This window comes from Syngnathus leptorhynchus, chromosome 3 (assembly GCF_054491065.1).
Source record: "Syngnathus leptorhynchus isolate UIUO chromosome 3, UIUO_Slep, whole genome shotgun sequence".
Classification (NCBI taxonomy): domain Eukaryota; kingdom Metazoa; phylum Chordata; class Actinopteri; order Syngnathiformes; family Syngnathidae; genus Syngnathus; species Syngnathus leptorhynchus.
In genome coordinates, this window is record NC_141197.1 from 16,921,552 (window position 1) to 16,949,136 (window position 27,585).

Genomic DNA, 27,585 nt, shown 5'->3' on the forward strand with positions numbered 1-27,585 from the left:
CAGTACAGTATGAAACGCACATGCTCGGTCGTTCATCTTGCTGTCATATTGTGAAACATGTTTTCTATTTCGGTTCACTTTGTTTTTGCAGGGAGGTTGAAATGAGATCCTGCCATGCTGTAAAGCTAAACAAATGGATTAGAATGCGCTGTACGAAATGTTGCGCGCTGAAGGCAGTGGCGTGTGTGCGTGCGTGCGCGTGCATGCGTGTGCGCGTTTGCTGCAGGCACTCAGCACTTTGTCCTAATGGGAATTTCGCTCCAGTCTTGTTTGCCTGCGAGTGGTCTCGCTGCTTGTGTGTGCTCTAATTACAGACAAGATTAGGGGGGAAGGCAAATGAAAGCACTCGCAGCCACTCCTTTGTAATTGCCACAAGCAAACGTTTGTAATTATGAACAGATTGCTTCACTATTGACAATTAAAACAAGAGCGCAACTTATTTAACGACTGTCAGGAGACTGTCGGAAGGTGAGGGTGAAAAAAAATATATTCCTTTCCACTGCATGTAAGTGTTTTTTGTTCTACAGTTAATCTGTAGTGTAGATGCAAAGAAGCAACAGCAAGTAGTAGTAGCAGTATTAATAGTAGTCATTTTTGTAGAAATTGCTTACAAATGCTCAAATTTTGGAAAACAAATCAACATAACAGAATTTGGAACATTTTGGAAAATGTTCTTAAGAATATATACGATTCTGTCAAAAAGTAAGATTCTTCTATTTGAGTGTGTTCAACAATCTGAAGGTGAAATATGATGAATTAAAGAAACTCAAATTTGGGAATGTAAAACTATTTGGGGTGGAATGTTAAATGAGAGAGAAAGAGTGAAAAATAATTTAATTTTAATTGCAAATTTATATGTGAGGAAAAAAATAGGAGCCCGGATGTTCTGAGACAAGAAGAACATTTCATCATCGGAAACGCCGGCAATGTTTTCTCGCCCAACATGCTCTTTAGCATTCATGCAACAATAACAAGGTTCCCAGGATTACCGCAATTGTCCATTTTGTTTCTTGGTAAACGATACGCCAACGGCGTCGGTATTATTAGTTGCACAGCCATGACTATAATATCTCCTCACCCCACCTGTTGCCCATGGCCATTTGATACTGACACACGATATCAATGTGAGGTGGGTGACCATGTCGCTTTTCTACCTACTAATGAGCTGCATTATGAGCAACTGGCAGCAAGCTGCTATACATTTCAATTCAATGATGATGATAATGATGACCGTATAGTTAGGGCGGCCATTAAATCCTCACACTAGTCTAGTGTTTATATAAAGACTGTGCATACCATGTGCTCTTTTTCAAGGATATGTCCCCCGTGTGTGGCCCAAGTGAAGTAATTTGAATTTAAAAATCAGTCCTTATGCATCCTTTTTTTTTGTCATTGGTCTTTTATTCACACAACACTCGCCATCAACTCTCATTATCAAGCGTATTCATTATTACACTCATTTTCTTTCTTTTCTTTTTTATTCATCTTGTGTGCTAGGTCTTTATGTCCTCATAAGGCGCTCTCGATGCCATAACAGATGGTGTTTCATTTTGTGGTCAAAGAGTGCCAGGAGTTGTGTTTGATTTTATTAGCGGCGAGATTTAGCACATACATGCAACATTACAACACAACACAAGTCCCATTTCTCATCTGCGGGAGAAAATGAAAGTGTGATGAAATGTAATATAGTCACCCTCGGGCACGACTGCAGGGACTGGGAATTGCGGCACAATAAATCTAATGGATATTACTACAACCCCTCCACCCCCACCCCCAACCCTACTAGGTCTATCCTTTATAATCGCTCACTCTATACCTAGGTTAACCTTCTTTTATTCTTTGTACAATGCATATGTTTTCACCCCCACTTTCTGTCACTTAGTTTTCCCATCAGATTCGTTTTGCATGCGCCTAATGGATTTTAAGATGGGATCGCTAAATGCGAGTCTGGCTGCGTTTTAAAGAGCATGTCGTCGGAGGCATACATACACAAGTCATTATGGAAGCATGTGACCGTGACATGGAAAGCAATGGCGGGTTGTTTGTTATTGTAACAAAAGATGCAGTTCCCATGTTCTATTTATGCAGGATGTTGACAATTTTAGTTTTTTTTTTGCAGTGATGCATATTGCTGTCAGGCAGAAACATCCAATATTCAAATTCCATAAATTTTTTTTTCATAAATCTTTGTGGGGCTTCTGTTTTATTATTATTATTATTATTATTATTATTATTATTATTATTATTATTATAATATATTATTATATATTAAAAAACAACAACATTGTACTGTTGCTTTTTGAAGTAAGTGCTGAGCGTACAGTTGTGAATGACGCCACCACCTCCGTCTTTTGTACTCGTCTCCATTGTGCTTTGCTTACTCCGGCGCTTTCTGCCATGAAGCGACAACCCACACCTCCTATTAATGCCTGATTAGGCCCAACACTGGCTGTGAGCATTTGGGGCGCCACTCCCACACCAGAGAATTGGAAAATGAATACGCCCCCCTCCCCCTCCCCCTCCCCTCTCCAAAAAGGCCAGCACTTATCCTCCAGTCTCTCCAATGCTCTATGCACTCATAGCACAAAACTTTTTTTGGGGGGGGGGGGGGGTTCGACAAGTGTCAAGCTTTTACCACACACGAAGGCCAAACTTTTTTTTTTTTTGCTCATTTCCTGCAAATACGTTCATTCAAACAAACTTCAAGATCAAGTTCTCCTTTGGGGTTTTGGGATTTGTTTAAGCTAAATAAACCTGCACAGGAAGACAGCTTCAATATGTGCTTTTCATCTCATGGCAACAGGGATGAGAGAGAGGGAGGGAGGGAAGGGAAAATGGCTCATTTAAGTTCAGCTAATTAGAAATCCCTTCCACTCTTTTATACAAATGTTCTATTAAAGAATTGAGGAAATCAGTGGAATAATTTTCAATTAGGGGAGCTCTGCATAACAGAAAACCTTTCAGGTTTTGTAAGATGAAAAAGTTTGTTTGGGTTCCTGAACTTTTTGACTTTTTAAATTGTTATGACAATCTTTACTGTGACTTGATATACTTTATAAAATCACTGCACATTATCTTGCAGTAAACTGTGAATTTATTCTTGCTGCGTTTTATTTTTCAGTGAAATTCCATAAATTACATTCGCTCGCCTCGTAAATTTAAAGGGATCATTTTTAGAATATTACAACTTGATTAGTAGCAAAATATTACCACATTCGGATATATTTCTTATTTTCATTATTTTACCAAAGGAAGACAGCAATTTCATTTCACAAGCTCATTTAAGACAAAGAACCAATTACAAATGATTTCTGTGATTAATGGAAAAAACTCACAGGCGCTTCAATTCATCTCAGCTCATTTCTAACTTGCGAAATATAAAAATAAAATAAAAAAAACAGATAATTAAAACACTTTCAAGGACATTCTTTGGGGAGGGAACAATTTATTAAGTATTCATTAATATAAGTAAGAGTGAAGTTTGAAGCTAATTAAAATTTGGCGCAGACAGAATTGTGTGAGTCAACTGGAATACTAATTGTCATTTTCTGGAACTCATCCACTTCTGGTAGAATGAACAGATAACACAGATATATTATTTGTAATAAATAATTAGCAGCACTACGCTGATACTTACTGTTGAGCCAGTCCACTCAGACCAGGCTGAGGTAAGAAGGGGCTCCCTGTGAAGAGTCAGCACAACATTAGTCAGCGAAGGGGGCGGGTGGTGGAAGGGGATCAAAAACAGAATATGCATACATTAAATTCAACACATTTGTTCCTATGGCAACCATTCAGTATGTCATTCACTTGTCAAGCCGCATCAGGGCTGACGAAATCCATTGTCTGGGTCCTGGTGGGCAAGGTTACTCTAAGGAAGAGGGGGTCTAGTCCCCCAAATCTTCCCCGTTCTCCCCCCCCCTCCTAGCTAACATCCAGGTCATTCAGCATGCTGTTATTTCGCTTAAATTCAGATTTTTTTCTTTTCTTCCAGTGCTAATCACATGACAAATGACCAGCTAAAATGAAAGCAGCAGTGTGGTATCGAGGCGTGGTTCTTATTAGAATAGGGTGGGGGGATTAGGGGGACCAACCAAACACCTCAAAGATTTCCCTGCTTCACTTCATAGATGCGTTCCACCCTTGACGACTGGCTGTCAAGATCGGTTAAACACACACAATGGCAGAAAGGGACATTTGACTTTTCTTTTCTTACTGTTCCCAAAACTCTCTGCATGCTTGAAACCCCACATTGGGTTTTCTTTTTCGCACCGATACTGCTCGGGACGTGAAGTATTGCAAAACGAGCGGTTTGTTTGTTTGGCTGGAACAGACCCGATCTCCTTTGGTTTAACAAATACACACTTCCTCCTTGGTGTTAATGATCAACCTCAACTTGTTCACTAGCTAAACATTCAAGTTAATGTTGTGCGCCGTGACGCAAACATTGATAAAGACTGACTCTTATCCATTCATTTTCTTGAGCGTATTTTTTCTCATTAGGGTGGTGAGTTGAGTATGTTCAGGTGTGGGACGAAAGGCGAATCATCATTTCCGAGAAACTTTGCATTGCTGCGGTGTTTGACTTTTAAGGAATAATGGACAAGAACATGGAAAACATTGTGCCTTGAAAATGACAGGCATGCTTGTCGGGTTAATAAGTAACGTAATTTGTCACCTGTTTATCAGCAGATACCTTCATGGTTGCGATATTTCATTCTCAGGAGTGATTTCCTGTCTGCACAATAATGACTGGCTAAATTGCACCGGTGGGGGTGGAGGGGTGTAAAGAATGTTTGTATCATATCCGCAAATTGTGTGACATGTCGGCTTTTGTGAAACAGACTCTGATCAAAAAGGTGAGAATCTTCAGACAGACACAATGGGAGTGTGTCTGTGTGTGTTTGTGTGCGTGTGTGTGGCAAGAGCGACATCTGAAATATTACCAGCACCAATTTATCATTTTCACACTCGGATAATGGAAAGCAATCTTCCTACCGTCCGGGCTCACACTTCTCCAAGAAATCATATTTCATGTAAGGAAAGACATGCTCTGCGGAATATCTAAAGTGCCAATCGTAGAGTGTAAACACTCCAAAGTCAAGAATGCCGACGAAATCGCGGCGGTGGATCGAGCGGGGCGGGGGGGAATATGTAGTGGATAGGCCTGACCCTGAGAAAATACGTTTGTGTTGATGCAAAGCACTTGACAGATAATATGACAACATGACAAAGTTTGAATGCTTCATACAAGCAACATGAAAAAAATGAGAAAACAGCTTCAGTCAAGCCATATTATGGATGTCTGGTGTGAATTGCTCTCGTGAGGTCATGCCACAGCATCTCCATTGAGTTAGTTTTGGTCTTTTGGTGCCATTCAGTTGTATTCTGCATCATGGAGGATCATTTTAATGCAATTGATCACGTCTCCTAAAGACATTGTTCAATGCTAATGAAGTTTTTTTAAAAGAATAAATAAATAAAAACGAATGAACAGATTATGCCTTGATACTATTTTGTGAAAAAAAAAAAGTTAAATTTTATTGTCATATTTATTTATATCACGATATATTTGTAAAAATACACACAAAAAATCTATCTATTTTCTATCGCTTTAAATACACCAAAACATTAATTATTTTGCGAAAAATATATGGTTAATTTTTATTGTCATATATATTTATATTACTATATAGTATTATATATTTGTAAAAATACACACTTTTTTTCAGTTCAAACTATCATCCTATATTATCATCAATAACAATTTGCATCCCATTATACAAGTTGAGTGGATTTAGTACTTTAGGTGTTTATATATCGCTGTAGGTCCCGCTGTTTTGGCTCGTGACAGAGCTCTAATGAGCAATGAACTGTTTGTCTCCATAAAAACAAATATGTGTCTATATGGTTACTACCTGTCTATTTGAGGGAGGAGTTTATTCATCTAAAGTGGACTGCACCACTATTTGAGGTAATAATCCACTTTGTACTTTGGACTTGTACTTTGTATCAGCACTTTGTCACTGCTTATGTGCTATCAAGGTTCACATCTGAGCATGTTTTCAACAGATACATTCCCTGGTCCCTCGGCGTCTCTCTATACGTATCTGCAGTTGGACTGTTTATGTTCTTATCCAATGCAGACGACAGTGTGTTGTGATTGTGCTGCTGAAAAGGGGAGAGAGAGATAGAGAGAAGGGTGGGGGGAATGGGTAGATCGAGGAAGAGGAGGAGGAGAGTACATGCCAGTGAGTGTCCCAAGCCATTAGAACAAGGGATATTTCTGCTTGACTGAGCAATTCATTCTCTACATGTCACATTGAATTTTTTCCATTATAAAACACTGCTGCCTTTTCCACTCCAAAGGCAGATTGCCTGCACCTCTTTGGCCCACTGAAATATTGCCTCGCTCGCCCTCAAACCATCTTTTCTTGAGGCAAAAAAAAAAAAAAAACTTCAGGGAGGTGTTTGCAAACAGTTATGAGAGTATGCTCACTCTGGAGGTTGCGCTTTATTAGGTGAGACGCACATGCAAATATGCACATATGGAAAAAGTATTCAGATGTGCGTTTGCTTATGTAAATGCAGCAACCGCCGAGTGTGAAATTACTCTCGTGCAAGTACAAAAGCAAAGTATGACTGGGAAATAGAAAAACTTCATTTCCTTAAATAATGCTCATCCTTTTAATGCATGCCTTGCCCAAATGATTTCAAATTAGTTTTATATTCAAACAAAAAAAGTGCTTTGGCGCCATCTTGGCATTTCTTAAACTGAATTGCAGGGAAGCGGTTTGAATAAGTCAAATCGTGATGATGAACCTCAGATGTGACTGACAGGTTGCTGGCTCCCTCCATCTTCCCAAAAGTCAACCGGAGAAAGGATTTAGTTACTCACCATAGAAAATGGATGAATGGGAATGTGAGGGGTGTGCTGAACTCCCAACAACTAAATTGATATATTTATCATGCACTTTATTGTCAGCGCACGGTGACATGTCATGTAAAGAGGACGAGCAAGTATTTAAGCTGAGCCGCTTGCATGGCGCTTCATCCTCACTCTGACACTTTCCCTAAAGCCCAACACAGGAGATCTGAGTTCACTCCGTGAGCCTCCCCGACAGCTCTGACAAGAGCTGCAACAGAGATTGATGTTGCCCGGATAGAAAATATAACAAGAGCGGGGCAATTATGTGCCGTGTAGCAGTACGGCAAACTGCAATGGCTGCATTGTTATCGTTCTCAATATCTCCAAGGTGTGTTGTGGGGAGTAAATGGATTGTCTGTGAGAACATTTCATCCTCCTGCTCTTCAGCTTTGTTCAATTTCACTGCCATTTTTCCCCCCTTCACTTCTCTCTTTTCTGCAACTGCATGTTATACAACTGGCATGCTGTTAGTTTAGACCCAGAACACGGCATTGCGTCTTCAATGCTCTGAACATGAAAGGCTAAGATAACGGCGGTGATGCAAGACCTATTGTATTACGAAAGATGACGAAAGAGAAACTTCACTGCTAAACTGCTGTGTACAGTGTACGATTGCTTTTACCAGCACAGAAAAGCCAATTGTGTCATTCATGAAGACTTAAAGGACAAAGTCCAATCGAAGCGAGTTGAGAGTTTGTCAGGGCACTGGCGGCTCTACACTAATGGAAATGACAGCTTTCGGAGAGAGACGGCAAAGGGGTCGAGGCTCCTATTTGTCGACGCTCAGCCGTATTGAACGATTCAATTCACAATATGAAGTAACTTGACCTTAAAATAACTTGAAATGAAAATAATTTAGATGACATACTATCATCTCTTGGGGAAAAGTGAGAGCCTGAGCCTGAAATGTAGTCAGACGTTTAAGAGGTTGATGCGGTAGTTCTAGCTTCCGCTCTAATCTTACTGTGGTGTGCTACGATAATTTATTTCCGAAAGAAATTATATCCTATTGATTTTGTAAGAGTTAGTAGTAGTGAGAACTGCTTTTAAAAAACACCACACTGTATTTTAATTTTTTTTCACAGATTTTGTGGTACATTGTGGAGCCCTGGTACCCTTAGCCTAGCATAGGCTGATTTGGCGAGCCAAGCCAAGCTGCTTCCATAAGGCAAACCATTTTGCGCGTCCATTTTCCCTTTTAATTCTGGACTAGTTAGTCGTAGTGAGAACTAGTTTTAAAAAAAATCGCCATCTTGTATTTTATTTTTTTCCAGATTTGATGGTACATTCTGGAGCCCTGGTACCCTTATTTTAGCATAAGCCCATTAGGCGAGCCAAGCCAAGCTGCTTCCATAAAGCAAACCTTGATGCACTTCCTTTTTCATTCTGGACTAGTCGTAGCTCATATCGTCATGGTAACCAAACCTGTACTCGTCTTCAGTTAGTTGTAGAGCAAGTGAGGTGAGCAGTGGTTTATTTGCATGAGACAATACCAGCCTGGAAAAAAAAAGGGTCAATTATACAATATTTCTTGAGTCTTGGTGGTATTTTGGAAAAAAATTAAAAATCACACATATGTTGTTAGATTCCTGGAAACTGTTTTATATTGTGAAAAATAATACATAGTAAGCCCCCTGCATACATTCTGGCATAATTAAGCAGCAGAAATCAATTATATTAGAGAAATATTATCATCAGCGCCATCAGCAATTTGTTTTGACTCGTTAAATGAGGTTGATTTAAATTACGCTACGTCGCCTTGATTCTGCTTCGGCTTACATTAGCAAATAAGTTTCACTTTATTAGATGTCGGCATATTACTTTTCTCCCTGAATGATTGCGGTGGGGGGGGGGGTGAGATGCCGTGAGGAATTACAGCAGAGATTGAAATGAACTTTTTGCTGCAAATCAAAGATGTGTCACTCAAGTGCTGACACTCTCTCATTAATTTATGAGCACGCAGATGAGCCCCGCTCTCTTTGCGATGGACATCTCATCTATGGCAGAAGAGTGGCACGTTTATATTCAGTCAGAGATGAGGTTACATTTAGTTTGACACCTTTGTTGACATTTAATTCAAAAGACAACGTTCAAGAGGGGAAGGCTATTCTCTGAGCCGTTTTAATGTGTTTCAACATTCAGTCGTTGTGGAAAAAAAAAAGAAGAAAAAAAGAGCTGCAATTTTATTGTGATAATGGAAAAGTAGACTGGAAAAGTGGATTTGGAATTGGTTTGCACATAATATCGGGCTGCTATAAAAATGAGATTTGCAGCCATGGGGGAAAACAAATCAAGCTCCTTTCTTCAGTTATTGGAGCATGGAAGCGAAAATGCAGTTATTTTAATGTAGCTGGGAAAAGTGCACTGTGTTCATAGTGTCTGTCTCGATGCTCTGAGTCTGATGTGATTGCTGGCCAAGAAACACGATTGTCTGTAAATGTGCATTGGCAAAATGTCCTTTTTTTTTTTTTTTTTTTGTCCGCCGCCTGCCTATCTAAAACGTCTTTTATTGCCACCCAAACAGAGAAACACAACAGATAAAAAGTGAGCACATTAAAAAATAACACAACAAGCTATTTCTTCATATCAGATATGGAGACTGTTTGAAGGACCCTGCAGGTTCTGCCTGTATCCATTTGTATGCATCGGGCCATATGTAGATTTCGATTTGTCTAAGGGGCGCGCTATTTCATTTCATGCTGAGTATTCAGTTGAGCTGGAGGGCATACATATGCATGAGGAGTCCTCCTCCCATGATATAAACGCGGGAATATGGCCGGCGACAGGCATTTGTGAGCCGGGCCACAGTGGATCAAATAGAATAACCTGTCTTTGATACTACAGAGACGTCGGCGTCATTACTGTGATTACACAAAACGTATGCGGCATAAATAGGACTCGTTAAAGCCGCTTTGCCGCCTTTTTTTATGCTGTAATGCACTGTGATGATTACATCACACTTACACACCTCTAAAAAAGCAGTCCAATGGTGAGGCCAATTTCTTTATTTTTATTATGGTCGGTTTTTACGTCAACAGTTCCAGTTTAACAATTTGTGAGCAAAAGTATTGAAACACTAGAATGTGTGACTGACTGTGTCCAATATATATGTGTTCAAGAAACAGTCACTTGTGCTGATTGCAACAAAACAGCATAAAAAAATTCAAACTGACTGGACAAGCAAGATAATGACCCAAAACACACTGCTAAAATAGAACTTCATCAGAGGCACTGCCGGCGCTAGGATTTTTTTTCTTGGGGGGGCCACAGGGTGGTCAAGGGTATCTCAGCGGGTCTTTAAAACAACCTGATAGGATTTAAAAATGATCACTTCATAATCTCAATTTTCTTAGGATCCTCATTTTCAGTTGTATATGCAAGAAAAAAAAACTTGTTTTCTCCTTGTTCTTTCCATTAAGTATACAAAGAAATGTTTTCCTACAGAATAATTGACTGTTGTAGCTGAGAGCTATTAATCATCCCACATTGAAATTTCATTATTAAAAACTCATTACAGCGCACCATTTAGAGTACGTACACAACCACAGGAGACTCATATCATGTTTCCTCGCGAGCCAACGTTTCTGCAATAACAGATGTACTGTCAAAATGTAAGCTAATTAATGTTTGGTGGCAATGGAATAAATATTTTAGACATTGTGTGTCTGTGTGTGTGTGCGCTTGCATGTGCTTTTAATTTATGTTCTGAGAGTGAACTACAGCTCAGCGGAGTCACTTTACACCGCTTTATAAATCAGCAAATCATTAAAATTTCACACAATTCTTTCCCAACACCAAAACTGCAACACGGAATAAAGACTCGCATCCAAGTATCTGTTCAACGTGATGGTTTTGATTTGATATGCTTATGAAAAGCGAATGGTTCAAAACGGCTGCAGTTTAACATAGAAAAAAAAGCAGTATAAATCAGATGTAAGCACAAGTAATGGATTTATCACAGTGTGAAATATCACAACTTGAACTCCTTAAAAAAAACTCAAATTATTAAAAGGAAAAAGTGAAGCACGATTCAATCCTCTCCCGGGTTTTAAATTGAACGTCAATCAAAAGCTCTATCTTGGAATGGCTTAATAGGATATTGAAATGTCCTCCTTCCAGCACGCAAGACGAGCACTAATTAGTATGAATGGCGACCGCTAAGATGACTAACGTGACTGAGGACGGATATTTAATTGGGAGTAATGTAATGAAGTCTCCTGCACATTTGTCATTGTGCAGTCCTTGCTCCTTATTGGCCACTGAAGGCCAATATGGAAATCATTTTACGGCAACACAACGAAATCCCTTTAGGACCCTCTTTGGGTTTTGCATTCGGACTTCATTTATACTTGGAGTGTAACCAATATGAAAAGCGGCAAGCAACCAGACATTGTTAAACATTGATTAAAAATACAAACGGAACACCCCCCTCCAAAATAAAATATGGGATTTGAACTACAGTGTGACAAGTATATAGATATTTTGTTATTTTGTAATATTTTGACCATAAAATGTTACATAGATTAAGATGACTGTTTCGAATCATAGTATGAAGATATTTTGTCATTATGGAATATTTTGACCACAGATGTCATTTAGACATCTGGGAAGTTTAACATTTTAAATAATAATAAATTAAAACAATATTTCCTTTAAACTAATTGGCCCTGGAAATGCTGTTCATGAGAAACAGTTTTGAATAACTAGTTTTGTTTAAATATTTTTAAAAAGATGAATAATTATTTTTGCAATTTTTCTATTTTTCAAAAGTCGATGCACAATTGTCTTTGCAGGCCACATAAAATGATTTGGCGGGCCATATCTGCCCCCAGCCTTAGGTTTGACACCTATGACCTAAACAGAGGGTTAACTTACATTTTCTGCATTGGTTTTAGGTGAGCTTGAGGTGAGCTTTTCATATTAATACTGAAAAGAAAAGCACTAACATTATTGGCTCGAAAAAAAGTCATTAAACTTCTTTATTACTGCAATATCTTCCGACATTAGAAATTGCCCCCTTGTGGATCAATATGTTTCTCGGAGTGCAGTAAAAAGACCAGAATCCATTGTGCAGGATTTTATATTAATAAAAAATACTTTGGAAACGATGAATTTCGTAAACGTTGCAATTGAAGCAAAATATGTCACGACAGTCAAATGAGACGTCACATGTTCAAGAATTCAACAATCTCAAGAGACCTGAACGAACAAAGAACCAGATTTTTGGTTTTTGGAAGGTTTTTGTGGGGAAAACTGTGACACAATATCGTCCCTTCATAGTGGTACTCCAAATTTTAGCCCAAACCATATTGCTTAGCTTTCAACGTCTTAAAAAGTCACAATAATCATGATTGTTGTCTGCCGTGGTAAATACAACCAGTGTCAAATTATTTTTTATTGTCTAAGTTTGAAGAGCAATTCATGAGGTGTTGCACGGAATCAACAATCAACAACATTCTTAAGATAATTAATTACTTTTGCAGTTATTACTTTCTTACAAGCGGGCCTAATCACGCTGCTCAGCTTTAAATGCAGGCGAGCAGGAGTCGGCAGATGATGATAATTTGTTTTCATGTCGTTTCAGTGATGCCAGGCCTCGGAGGAAATGACATATGGTGGAGACGGGTAACTCATCTTCATTTTTTCCAAAAAGCAGAGGAGAGAAAAGGAAATTAATTCCACCGGCTGGTTGCACTGCTAAACAACAATAAAAAAAAAACATGGAATAAGGTGCGAAAAATAAAAAAAAGATTGTGTCATGTGGCCAACACAACATCCAATAAGCAAACATAGAGTGGAAGCTTGCTTATCTGATGTATCCTGCGTGGGAGACGGCGTGGGATGTTTTATGTGTCACTTGAATGGGATTTGATTGGGTGGGCGTATCTGCATGTGTAGCACTGCTTGCTTCTGCGTACGGGTGTAGGGAAACGATATCAAACGAGAACACGTTTTGCATGTAGGCCAACATCAATGTGTCCGTAATTACAAAGCACATTTCTTGGCGACACTTCCGGATTGTTGACCATCTCCCGAGCAAGGAGGTTGGAGAGCGTTCAAATGGGGATTATCTGCCTGGAGCACAGCAGCACACTGTACCACATTGATTACGCTCGCAGACGGTTGCAAACATGCCAACACACACTGCGCTCACTTTCATTGGCTTCTCTGGTTTGTACAATATACTCAGAAAGGCAACAAAACTATGAGTGAGTTGATTTTGCGCATGAATTCTGCTATTAGATGAAACAAAAAGATATAAGAACTAAAAACTTGATTGATTTGATTAGTTTTTGGTTTGATTACATTTGCATTTGCAAAATAGGGCTGTCACTATCAAAGATTTTTTAGAATCAATTATTCCAATGGTGAAGTGAATATTCGGAGTCTCTTGAAAAAACATTTTCCACCGATTATTGTTGATTGAAGATGAAGTCAAGTCAAAATTTTCTTTACAATACTAATTCCCCCCTAACTCTAAACATGGTATCGCAATTAAAATCGCATTTGTGGAATATGAATTAAGCAGCCAATCTTTCCTGTTTTTATCCATCTCGGGGTCGGCCATTTTGCCACTTGCTGTCAAGGTCACATGACCAGGTAGCCGTGACGGTCATCGCCTGAGTAGAGCACAGACTTAGGATACAAGCGCTTGACGGTGGCAGTAAACTAAACTCAGCACACAGCAATATGGCAAATAGTGAATAATTGATCAAAATTGTAACTTCAAGCTATTTAATGCCACTCCCAATTGAAGTTTTGTCAGACTAGACATAAAACAAAACAAATGACACCTTACGTATATGCATTAAAAAAACCCAAACTGAAGAAACACCCTGCTAACATAATGCTAATGCTAATTAGCATTTTTGTTGTGGCGCTTTAACCCTTTAAGGCATGCTCATTGTAAAAATGCAAAACTAACTTAGATGATTCAAGTCACACACCACTTCACTCATTTTGTAAACATTTTTGCATTTATTTACATGTATGTTATATTAAGCACCAAAAACATGAAAACAGTCTTGCAGTTATTGATTAAAGCGTAACGCAAAGGTGTTTTAGCGCTCCACAGAAGATGTTTTGATGGCCTAAAACGTTTCTGAAGGCCTGAAATAAAAGTTTTGTGACTTTTATTTAGATTTGTTAGTCAAAGGGGAGCTGCATCAACTTTGACACTGTGTTGAAAAAGGTGCAATACATGTCAAAATAAGTGTGTTTATGACATTGTTGAGAGTGGATGACAGGTAGAGTGGGTGCATAGACTCCATCAAGAATGTTGACACGGCTTGAAAAATTTGTAAAAAGCTCCAAGAAAATCTTTCAGTCACACAGATACACGGTCTCCCATATACTGTACAGTTGGATGGATTTCCAACAAAAGATTTGTTGTTTTGTATGGACAGACACTTTTGACATTTTGCAAACCAAACACAAACACAAAGCTTTGCGCATGTATCACATTCAAGGACGACGCCATTGATTTCCATGTTTATTCGCACCTCTTTTGCTCCCTGACAGAGCCAAATGTGACAACCTCACTGAAAGAGCCCTGTTTGAAAAACACCGCATAGGAGTAAATAGCAAGGTTGTAAATCCAGTTTATTTGACAAGAAGGAGCACTGAGTGAAGATGTCGTCCGCTATGTTAACTTCTCTCGCCAGCTGCCGACTGGTTGTGTAAAAAGTGAATATAAAGTACATTTTATGTTTTATCACCTTCATCTCACATCAAATGTTGGATTACACTGCTGTTGAAAAGCGCTGACCTATTTATTAAAACACGCAAGAACGAAAATTCTGTTACTCCTCAGAGGAGCAACCTATTTCTTAACACAATGTATTATTAATGTTTGCAGAACTTTGTAGTGAAACGACTCGTATATGACAAAAAATATTGGCATGTGCGCAGAGATAAATTGTTAGCATTAGCTAAAATGCAATCTAATTGTCAATGACTGACAATTAAAAAAAAAAAAAAAGAAGCAACAAAAACTTGCAGCTGGATGTACACAAATTTAACACATAAAATGTAAAATGTCCAATGTCTATACGTGAAACTAGTTTCAACACATGTCATAAGTACAGTAAGTTACGGTAGTAGATAGCAGTGAGTGTCACTTGTGGAAGAAATGGGGCAACATTTTTGGCTGTCTCATGAATTGTGGACAATTGGGACTCAATTAAACAGTAGGATTTTTTTGCATTGAAATTCTGCCTGTTTTGTTTTAAGTGGAGAAAGTGTGTTAATTGTCATGTCACCAATGGGAAGTGGCCATCACACATTTTTTTGTCAGTCAAAATGCATTCACGCAAAAAAATCATAAATCTCAAATTGGTTCTTTTATCTCTGCTGTATGTCTGCAATATTCTAAGACGTGAAAGATTGATTATGAAAGGAAAAAAATCATAAGCATCAAAGTAAACCTGCGTTTCATGCATATGGACCACACTTTCTGAGAACTACCCATATAGTAAATAGTGACAAATCATGATTTGTTTTCCCTTTTTTTCAATTTTTTTTCCACGTTAATCATCAATATATGTTGCCAGTCTTTTAGCATGGGCGTGTCTTGGTCTCCTGCGCACACTTTACCTTGTTTTCCTTTGGTTGTGTGCGTGCAGCCAGTCTTTACCGAATACGCATCACTTCCACTCACGCGTGTCTTAAAACAATCTAGCTCCGCCTAATTGCATCTACTCGCGTGGAAATGGACTAACTTTTAACTTTTAATGAGTGCACGTGAGAAGGAGCTGGAGAAGAAGTAGTAGGAAGGAGGTGGACCCGCGCTCACTTGAGCTTCGCTCACTCGCCCGCCCGCCCGTTCGCTCACTCGCTCCCTGCCGGTCTTTTGTATCCAGCAGCTGCGCGTACATGCTCGGCCACTGGCGCTCCATGAGGGGCACCTTCTTACAGCTTTCCTGCAAGGATTCCTTGCGCGCAGAAGAGGGATAATCCAACTTCCACTTTTACTACAACTACTACGAGTACCACCACCTCCACCACCAGGCTCCCCCCGGTGCGCTTTGGATTTTAAAGCTGAGCACAGCACCCCGTACCCCGGTGCGCCACAGCCGCGCGACCCCCCCTCTCATCTTTTTGCCATGGATGTACGTTTTTACCCCAATGCCGGTGGAAATTCTATTCCTGGAGAACCAGCGAATCTGGATTTCTCCCACTGTTTGGGATACTACAACTTCAACAAGGTGAGGAGGTCTTGTTTGGAGATGATAACCCTAACATCAGCGTGCACCTCTTGCAAACCGACTTCCAACATGTACAGTATTTCTTTTCTGATCTTCATCTCACCCCATTAGACTGAAATCTACTCGGTTGATTCACTTATAAGCAAACTTTTGAACAGACTTTGGTGCAGCGTGTTAAAATCTGCCAAGATCAAACTTAATGAATGACATCACGAATTAGGAAACAAGCGCACAGGAGGCATTGACTTCTTATTGCTGCAAAAATGGACCGTAAAGCCATAAAATAAACAATCTTCTCTTGCAAATATTTTTAGAGGCCAAAGGCATACTTTGGTCAACCTTAAATAATGCAAGATCAAATCTGATCAGTACTGTAGTAGTTGCTGCAGTAAATAGTATTTCAGTTTTTTCCACAAAATGTAAAATTATTCTTCAGAAATAGTTTATCTTATACATTTTTTACTCTAAGATGTTTTTTTAAGATAATATAGTAGTACTCTGAAATAATTCAATATCGGGATTATCTTTCTTTTCCCAGTCGACTGCTTTGCACAAGTTAAGGTATCCCTTAAAAAATCGTAAGAAAAAAAAATGAAACAATGGTGGGACACAAGGTTGTTACTGTTGCACTTTTCTTCTCCTCCTACCTCATAATTTTGACTTTTCTACTGTCTTATTATTGATTAGTGATTGACTGCAGGCAGTTTGGACTTGAGTACAACATTGTGTTGCCAACTCAGTTGTAAACTAAACAGCATGTCAAATTGTATTAGTACTTAGGTGTGAAACTTTACTAAGCCACTACAGTTTTTGGCATTTTCAGTAAATGTCATGTTGCTTCTTGTTACGAATACATCAACAGCCAAGTCGTGTACTTCAATTTCAAAACAAACCAAATTCTTAACAATCACATAACTGATTCTCATACCCATCCAAAACATATTTTAACCACCATATCTCATCAGCTATGTTTCCAAATGCAAATTATAAGCGACCATGTGATGTTGTCCATTAACACGACAATTTCCAAGAATCACCTCACTGCCTGCTTGATAAGCATCTCCAGAGAGTTGTACTCTGTTCATTAGCCCCACAATGTTATGTAAGCCCTACATTTTTTTTTTCTCACAATATGTCAGCATTGTAGTGGTGGTGATACATCACCCCGATAAAAAAATAAATAATCCCCCAACTGTTTTTGTTGTTGTCCAAACAATGCCCCTCCTTTGCCCCCAAGTTATCAGATTTATTTTGCCTCTCCAGCTACATTAAAAAAAAAAAAAGTTGCCGGCTTTGTCGCACTGTTTCATCATCTCCATTGTGACCAACTTGTCATATGTGCCCAATTTCATCATGTCTTCATCAGCCCCTAGAGAACGCTTCTTTGATTTGGCTTGATACCTTGGTTGACTCCTAAATTCCTCAGGTCAAGTGTAATCGTCAGTAACAGCTAATTGAAAACAACGTTAAAAGAGTTATGATGGGAAGGGAGATGATGCATGATGGGCGCATGCTCTCGTTTTCATGCATCATTCAAACTCACCCGCTGTTTATTTCTCACTTTGCCAAGCACTTGCAGTCAGTTGGTGTTATGCATCGCTCAATTAAATCTATTTATGCAACCTGACAGGTTCTTGAGTAAAAGAACAAAAACGTACTCGACACAGAAGCAGTTTTGGAGACATGGGAGGTTCTTTTATTTTTTTTTAATGGACAGAAAAAGCCAAACGAGTGACACAGAGTTAATTAGGCGCTCAAGTTATAATTAATAGAGATGAGATGGAGGCTGATCAAGCTACGATTTTACACAGATGAATAGTGAGTCTGTAAAATGCTTTCAATTGAATGAGGGAATTTCATCATTCAGTCTATAAACTAAGCATGTAAGAGGAGAACATGAAACTCCAAAAAAGGAGGGCTGGGCAAAAATTCATAACCAGAATGTCAAAAGTATGAAACTTCTCTTAAAAAAATAATTTAAAAAAATGATTGTTTTTGACCTCAGAAGTTCCATTCTACTCAGATTTATTCTGTTGCCTTTACTGTCAGGTGTTGACATTATTACTTCACTGATTGGTTGTTAAATTGCTGACTCAGCCTTGTGACTCACGTTTTTTAATTTTATTGCAATTTTGGATTACATGAAGTAACACAAGGTTGCAGTCAGTAACAGAGCTGCTTCCAATGTTTGGAAAAGCTTTAAATGAGCACACTGGACTTTTATTTCCACGCATCCAGTGTTTATTTGTCCGATGCCGTGTAATGCGCGTGATGGGAGACAGCGAAGGTTATGCGGTTTACACATGTAAATCTCAGCACTGAATAGAAGACAAGGAGCTATTTGGGTTTGTCTGGCTTTTTGGTATTTGTAAAAGCAGAATTTGATCAACCTAAATGCTTTCATGAAAAAGGGACCCAGTGTATCCCTCAGATTTATGACCATCTGGTCTGCCTCCCTTCTGTTTTTTCTTCCTTAATAATGTTTCAGATACAGTATCCATTTAGTGTGGGATTTCATTGCCTCCAGGCACAGAGAGATTGAAATTACCAACAGATGTTCTTGCAAACTCTTCACCTGCTCTGGTGCTAATACTCAAACCAACAGGAATTCCACCAGTGCTAAAACATATGGACAGACGTAAAACAACTTTGGTGTTTAAGAGATGATGAAAGAAAAAACATTGGCACAATAGAATTGTTGTTGTAACATTTGGGGATACGTGACGAGAAATGATGAATAACAATGCATACGCTAACATTAGCTTACTACCTTGTTGCTGTACATTAGATCTGGATACGGCACTTTGTCTTTTGTGTTGCTTTCCTCAGTATCTGAATAACATTGACATATTATTGTCAAATTTGAGTGAATGTGGCAAGACATGTACTGTGCTTCTGTTAGCTTACTAGCTAACATTTGAAATGCCGTTGCTAGAAATAACCAAATTATGTATGCTAACTTTAGCTTACCCTGTTCCTGCACAGCAGTTCCGGACATTGAAAATGTCCACTCCAGCTACTCCACAAGGTGCAGTAGCCCATTTTCTCGCTTCATTCAATCTCCTCTACAATAAAATTGAAGCTCCACAGTAATATTTAAGTACAGACAGTGATAAATGAGAATGAAAAAAACATAGCTTACCCTGTTGTAGGGCAGTATTACACTCCAGTCTCCACTTCACTGCAGCAGTCTGTTTTTTTTTCTCCCCTTGAATAAAATCTGTCCTGCTATGCCAAGAGGTCCTGCAGACCATTCTTCACCCCAATTGTAATTGTTGTTTATACCATGCCTCATTTTGAGTAATCCGTTCAATACGGTATGCTTTTTGTAGTACTGTATTACCTTACATATGACATTATGTCTGGTGGGCTCCTCTGGCTTCTAAATTAATCTATTTTATGTTCTTAGTAGCCTAGAACATTACATGTGCAAATTGCATTTTTTACAATTATGCATTTTTTTTTTTTTTAAGCAACTAATGAGCATCTCGAGTCACTCATGTTTAAACTATGGGAAAAAAACAGTCAGTTGAAGGGTTGCAGCTGTAATTACCTGAGGCATTTACTGGGTCTGTAAAAAGAAACTGATCCTGACACTGAATAGTTGCAAAAGCTCTACCCCCCTCCCTCCCCTTCCCTCCCTACTCTCATTGTGTCCTTTGTCCCGCCTTCTGCACAGTAAGCATGGAACGGGTTAAAGCTTCGCCTGGTGGAGCTTGTGCATCCCTCTAGTGTACACAGCTGGTGCCATTTCATCACACACATTCTAAACATATCCAAACACAACCTAAACTGTGTGCCCGGGAAGCATGTGTTTATGTGTGTGTACATGAGTGTGTGTGTATGGATACGTGTATGTGTGTGACCTCACAAGCTGTTTTTTCAAGGCCCACCGTTGACAGATAGGACTCCAGGGTACGTGTAAAATGTGTAATTGTACAAGATGTGAATAGTTGATGCTGTTTATTTTTTTTATTTTTTTGGGGGTACAGCCTTTTAATTGTAGGCTGTCAGGAACTGTAGTTTGCCAGATTTATTAAACACCCAATTTTCCCCACTGAGATGAGAGAGGGTTTATTTTTAGTGCCTCGTCATCGCCGCAGTACTATGAAGCTGAGAACTATGTTGACGACAGAGGCTTTGATACTGCTAACCGTTCATGTATAAACAGTCAAACTGACCAATTTATTTTCTGAAATTAGTTTGTTTGTTGTTGATTTGCAGGATCACCTATTTTGATACATTTGATTTTTTTTTTGAAACATCGTACTCTTTGTACTCTTTCTAAAATATTGATTGAGTTGTAAAACATAACTTGTGTTTTATAAGACAGATTTGAGAGAGGCGCCAAAAAAAAAAAAGAACAGGCAGTGGAATAGTCCAATACCCAAACCGCTCTTTAATTCTGACATTGTAGCTTGTTAAATAAAAAAAACCTCACAACAACGACTCTTGTTTACTCAGCGTTCAGGGCGGAGCACACATCTTTAAATCTGCTCTATCGCTTGTTCATCAACTTTATTTGTCATCGTGTTGTCAACGGGGATAGCTTTGTGTTCTTTCCCATGTTGGCTTAGATTTGAGAAGTGGCATTGATGAAAGTGTTTTACTACAAATCGGGTGCCCACAAAAATGTGCGGGGTAGTGACTGACCCATTTGGAAATTGTTGTGGTCTTAAATTTGTCCGTCTGAGTCACTATGAAGTAATTGTCCATGTAAGTATTAAATTGGTATTGTCCATCATACAGGCATGGATGAATAAATTCTGTCTCTCCTCAATTACTTTACATAAATGTAGTTTAAACAATAAATGACCCTTAACAGATGGTTTTAATTGGCTCTCGTGCTATTACTAAAAAATCTCAGCAAAACGTTTGCAGAATTCTTTGAGCATTTATTCTGTTTGCAAAAAAAAAGTTAAACTTCAACATAGTTGTCGACAATTAAAGTCGGCTACCCTTAAAACTCGGCGAAGCACCCCAAGTTTAAAACCACCAAGTAATAACATGGTTCTTGTTTTGTCTCTCTCTCTCATTTCAAACACTTCCCTAAATCCAAATTTTAAAGGCTCTAAATGATGTTTGCACATGTTGACTCAGTGCTATTAGCGCCCCAGCCTCCGTGTGAACCCGCAGCTGTGCATTCAGTTTGCAGCTCATATTATACCGCTTATCTCTCTGTTGTGTGCTTGTACAATGTAGATATGCGCTTGTTAAGTCAGACGCCATGGATACCACACTTTCCTGTCACCACAGTGCATTCAACATTAAATTGCTGGATATATAAGATTAGGATTAAAGACAGGCAAACATAAAATTCAAAATTATTAGCAATACCTTTTCAGTCGGTGTATTACTTTCCCCAGATCATCAAATCACAAATGAAAAAAAAAATAGTCGTAATTCCAAGTAGCCATAAAAGAAGCGCTACATTGCTCAGTTTTATTTATATGTTCTGTAAATGTTTAACGCTTGCTTTAAGAGTTGATATACAATGATTTTGTCATCAGATGTGGTCATCAAACAAGGTCAAAACAAGTGCAGGTGTTACGTATAGGACTTGAGATCCTGCTTCCAAAGGACCCTGTCCTGGTCTTATCACCTCAAAGTCTCTGGCTTGGTATCAGGCTCGCTGCATCTCAAATGTGGACAATACTCACTGCCCAGCTACTTCTATCCCAAGTATTCCTCAATTGAGTCAGTCCATCACGAGTTGTTGGCTGATTCAATAAGTGTTGTACGTGTCCCTTCAGTGGTTAGGACAAATCCATTTTTAAAGCTTTCCAGATGGGGCAGAACTTGGATGTTTCATAGCTCTAATATCCAATCCTCCTAATGGGCTCATGGGTCGTGTTAAAACAGTTGTCTTTTCACTTGACATGCTTGATTTAAGATCTTTCCCCCACCCTCCGCCCATGATAAATTCACTCCCCATATAATTCTCTTGGTTAGATTGCTCACATTCTTTTAAATGTTTCTGCTTCTTATCTTCAATTCAGATTTTAATCAAGATAGATGTATAACATCATAAATATGGAATAGGATCGTTCCCTGTCAAAAGTAGTTTAGAAAAAAATAGAAGCTATCTTTCCAGCAACAGGGTTAGAATTTCTTCCTTCTGGGCTGCTGGTGTGTTTTGCGTATGATTTATCTGCACAATACAATTAACCGCCAGTCCGCTCCCCTCACATGACACATTCCCATAATGCAACGCGTTACTAGGCTGCTCTCAAAAGGACCGACAAAAGCAGCAGGTGTGCAAATATCTCTCGAGGCCATCGGGCAAGAAGCTTCAATATTAGCTTTAAATAAAAATTGACGAATGGGTCCACGGCAGAACATTGAGCTTTTTTATTTTTTTATCACAACGATGAAATGATAGTGTGGCTGTTGTTATGTTTGTGCAAGTGTAACCAGAAACAAAGACAGAAAGAAAGAACTAGCTCGTGAGAAGACATTCACCAAGGCTGATGTCAGTCTGACTTGTTGGGTAGGACAAATGTCCTATAGGTTCGGTGCACTATAGTAGTGAAGAATCCAAATAAATGATCGTACCAGTCAAAAGTGTCGCTTTCATTCAATTCAGCTAACAATGTCTTATTACGCTATCTGCCGATGGGTTGTCATATCTTTGAGAGGTGTTTGGTGTACTTGTATGATTACCAAAGGAAAGTGCAGCACGGCGGGCGGCCCAGTCCCTGAAACATCAACTAACATTTCGCTGAAAAGGGGCTCTATGAAATTCTTGATTCAACTTCTAATATTTTGGAGTGTTCACAGCATGTCTTGGTTGTTTTCTTTGGCTGGTGGAGTCGTCCATGAAGCGGAGTAGCAGATGAAGGCGTCGACATTGGCAGTGTATGCCCTTGATGGTATGACTGTTTTTTATTTTAGGGCTAACTGTCCTAATACCTGCACAGACTGTAAAATTGTGCATTTGATGTTTTTTTTCTTGGCTTATAAACAAGGAGCGGGGCGGCCCGATCGCCCTGTTTGGAAAGCATTACTAGCAGCTGATTACAACGTTAGGTCAAAGTTAGCCAAGGTTAACCGTCCATAATGAAACACTTTGAAAATAATGATACGCCGCATGGTTTTATGAAGGCCTGCTGCTGGCTGCTCCGCTCCACAGTGGTGACCTTCAGCAGCTCCAGCAGCTAATCGAAGCTAAGCGCTCCCTATAGCACAGAGTCTCCGTTTGCTTCTGGGAACCGACCGTCAGATGTGTTCTGTTCTGCTGTTGACCATCTTGTGTGCGCTTCACCTTGAAGCTGGTCTTGATTCTTCCCAAACACTAAGTTGTTTGAACAAAAGAATTTAACTTGTCTCAGTTGATCATCCTGAGAAAAGAGCTAAGAAACTACCCGACACATCTGTTCGGGGATTAACAACAGAACTAAATTGGACAGAGGTAATCAGAAGCACATTGTGTTGCTAGAGTTATTCCAGGGAATGCGGCCTGTTAAAACAGCTAAGTATTGAACACCTGGATTATATTACATTTGTTCCATATTCAGGACAGGGCCTCCATCCACGATATATTGTAATGAGAGACAGATACAACACTGTTAGCTTTGGCTACAGTGGTAAAACAAAACAGGCCTCTTGCAATAAATTGCGTTGTTAACTGTCATAGTACAGTATCGCTAAGTGTGGGAAAATATCACTCGCAAAGAAGAGTATTGTGACGATTCAGCGATTTAGTGGTAATAGATCAAAGAAGATAATTTGGTATGTCACAATGTGATTATTTGGGTCCGCCGAATTGACTTAATTTAATGCTAGATAAACGACACATGAAGACAAGTTTTATTATATCATAATATCAACTTATTGTTTACCTGGTGGATAATCGTATCTTGATTTTACGAGAACATTACGATTATATTGTATGGCAGTACATTCTATGAAATGCACCATGGATGGATGGATAGAATTAATTATTTAGCTTCATGCTACAGTTACTGGAAGCACTTTTTTGCAAATACCCAGTCGCCGGTTACATTCAGCCTGACACTTGCATGTTCAATATTTTTTCACCTATTTTGATATCTCCCCCCCCCCCCCCCCCCCAGAAGAACTGACGGGAACTAATTAACAAATTAGAAAGAAAACGTCTCGGGCTCTTTCATTTATCAATGCAGCTCCCTCATAAGAGGCGAGCTTCAAGTAGAAACAACAAAGTAGTAAATCAAAGTGGTTTCCTTTGCCAAGTCGGAGCCCCTTGGGAGCTACCTTGGTGCTTAATTAAAATCCAGAAGGATCATGTTTTAAGTGTAGGTGAGCGAGCACTGAATTACAATGACAAATCACACCCCAGAGCACAAGTGCCTTATTTTATTCATTTCTTTCTTTGAAAATAGCAGACACTTGTTTCTTTTATGTTGCATTAATTCAATTTGATATGACAGGGAACCATTTTTAGAGCATCTTTCTGGAGAACATGCCAAAAAATAGGATTGACATACTGTATTAATCTCTTCATTACCCAAATAGGATTAAAAGGAATTATTCAACATTATTAAGACCTCTCACTGTTTCCATTGCTTTGTTTATGGTATTATAGAATTGTTGTCATAATGCTGTAATTCCATGTCAATATACTTTGATGTATAGTCAAATAATTATTGGAAAGGATTTAAAATTTTGATTAGCGTTGAAGCTTAAAGACTGTTTTGGAATAACAGCACAGTTTAGTACTGTGTCCTTGGAATTAAATATTTTTATTTCCATTTTTCTCCTGTGAGGAAAAATTACCAACAAATTGTGTTCAGCTATATACTTTCAGTTCTACTTTAGTTCAGAGAGCGTTTTCCTTATCATGCCTACATACCGCATTGGATGTGAGAGACCTTGGCGGCCATCCTGTGGGCTTTTCTTGTCCCTGATCTTTCACTTTGTATACATGACATCTCCGATGTGACACTAGCCTGTCTGGGGTTACAACACAGATACAGAAAAAAAATGCTATACACTGTTGATCTGTTCCCACAAAGAAAAAGATTAACTTTCCCTATGATTCTGGGTGACTCTGCCCTTTGGCTGTTGGTAAATGAGTTGATGACAGCGGGGAAGCCATTTCTAAGCCTTTCTGGCTGGGCGCCCCCTTGTTGAATTAACAGATTTCCTCATTGTTTTTACATCGATTAATCGGCTTAGTGCAGTTTGGCTCCCGAGGCTTCTTGACCATCCACCTGGTTGAAAGTGTCCACACTGCTTTAGGAAGGATTCACAAAATTCTGTTGTAGGTGTAAATAAAAAAGTGAAGTCCATAAAGAATGAGCTGGCTGACCTCATTTGTGTGAGTAGAGAAACTCGCCTTCTGGTCCAACAAATCGGGTCAAGGCTCAAGTACAGAAAATGTCAATGAGTCCCTTTCTTTTAAAGCGACTTGCAGTGGAGAAACAAGGGGGATGGGTAAAGGAGAGGGCACTAACAGGGGGCGTAGATGGAGGAGGAAATCAATACTGCCGGGGGGGGAGGGGGAATAGACGTCCAACAGAACATACAAGGTTGTTTCAATGCGCTCTAATAGCAGAAGAACCAGAGCAATTTCTATAATGATGGTGGTGTTCGTGGGCGTGCAGCAAATGGTATTCATTCATAATCACTAATTTAATGGTGCTCATTGTGTCAGTTGTGCGTGACAAGCTCAAGTCCGTAGGATTAATTACATGCTTGATCCAATCAATGGAGAAATCAATGGACGAATAGTGGTTTACCACAAGCTTGTTAGTCTTGTGGTGTGTTCTAGCGTTCCATTGTGTCATTTCCACTTCCAGTTTTCAGTTTCATCTCTCAGGGTTACTGTCTTAACTCATTCGCTGCCAGCTCAGTACAAAATGATGTTTGACGTCTATTCTCGTCAATGGCAGTGAAGGAGTTAATATATACCCTATAGGCCTTATTATTGCGCGTCAAAATATTACCCATCCCAGGGCTGAAAAGATACAAGTTCCGAGTCCTAAAAATGAAACTGTCAGAAAACCAGCCTGAAAATTATAATTATTATGGAATTATAATATGTGAAATTAAATTCAATCTGGAATTCGATGTAATATGGAGACTTGATTCAACATTGTTTGTCACTCAAATGTAGGTCAATGCTCATCAGATTGATACACTTCCACCCTCTGACTACAAATAAATCTTCGATTTAATGTTTACTAGGAAGCTTCTTCAACCAATTTAGTCTCAGCGCTATAAATAGCAATGTAAAGGTCTCAAATAATCCCACTGTATCATCTAACTGACATTTTACTGTTTTTCCATCATGCTGTAGGGTACGTTTTCTTGCTCTTTCTGTCTTTAAAATGGCTCTCTCCTCCCAAATCACATTAGCTCGCAAGCTGCATGTGTAAGCTCGCATGGCCATGTGAGAAACCTGAGATTTGGTGCAATAATGTGACTCTCACTAGGGAAGTCTTGGACCCAAATCTCTGCATATTCCATATATCATAGCAGAGATGCAAAATTGTCTGCTTTAATATCAAAATATTCCTTTTACAATCAGGTAATATGTTTTGTTTGAAGGTATTCAAAGGGAAACAATGAAGGAACATTTGAGCGTTTATCAGATTTGACTAATAATGTCCCGAGTTGCTGTCAGTCTCACAGATGAATGCAAAATAGTCCACCAAGGAAAAAATGCTTGAAAAAGCTAATTGCCTCTAAAAGCCCACTCAGCCATTCTGCGACTGCTGCATGTTCACAGATGTCTTTTCCAGCTTTTTTTTTTTTTTTTATTCAACAAAACTCGGCAATAACATCAAGTGAGATGAAACAGTATGAAAACATTGAAACATTTTTAAACACAACAAAGTATATTTTGACTTTAGAAAGAGTAGACAAAGGACATTTTCAGTGAGGATAGGTTGTTTAGAAAAGCACATTTGTGACCATTTTTGAATTACAACAGTAATTAGAAAACATTTGGAATGTTATCAAGTTGTTACGAACTGGAAACATGCGACAATTACGTTTTCCAACCAGTTGCAGGAAAAGTTGGGTCACACAATCTGCATTTTGTACATTCTCGCAGCTTTCATTTTAATTTTACCCGGCTGTTGCCGTTTATTCCCTGCCAACTTGTTGATTGTCACTTTTTGGAAGACACATTTCTGGAGAGCGGCCCGAGAGTATTTGCAGTGCCGGACCTCTGTCGGGGAGTGCCAAGCAACACAGCCACAAATTGGAATGTGGCGCAGGTCTGGGAACGCTGCCAGGATTTAAATTAGACAATAACCTCTGCTCTCTCCATATTGCTTCTCTTTTCCAGCTGCAGGCCCGGGCAATTTGTTTAATACAGTCGAGCTCGGCGCTATATAATAGACTGATATACGAGTCGTCGCTCAGCAGTTTGTGTGTTTCAGATTTATAGAGATTGAACAACTGGTCGTGCTTATATGTTTGCTGCAGGTTTATGCTATGAATACCAGTGAGGACAAAAGC

The 27,585-nt window shown here is 39.1% G+C and overlaps 1 protein-coding gene across 10 annotated transcripts in view; it reads left to right on the forward strand.

Moving 5' to 3' along the window:
• The window catches only part of tox3 (TOX high mobility group box family member 3), a 75,296-nt gene that overhangs the window by 26,632 nt on the left and 21,079 nt on the right, over window positions 1–27,585 (forward strand). For 5 of the 10 annotated variants that reach the window (XM_085908183.1, XM_085908182.1, XM_085908180.1 and 2 more), the window contains 2 exons: window positions 12,513–12,553; window positions 15,790–16,134. In XM_085908183.1, the coding sequence (XP_085764309.1) occupies window positions 12,513–12,553; window positions 15,790–16,134 (386 nt within the window). Of the gene's footprint in view, window positions 1–437; window positions 469–12,512; window positions 12,659–15,789; window positions 16,135–27,585 lie in introns of those variants that run through there. The other 5 variants (XM_085908188.1, XM_085908187.1, XM_085908186.1 and 2 more) reach the window with 3 other exon arrangements.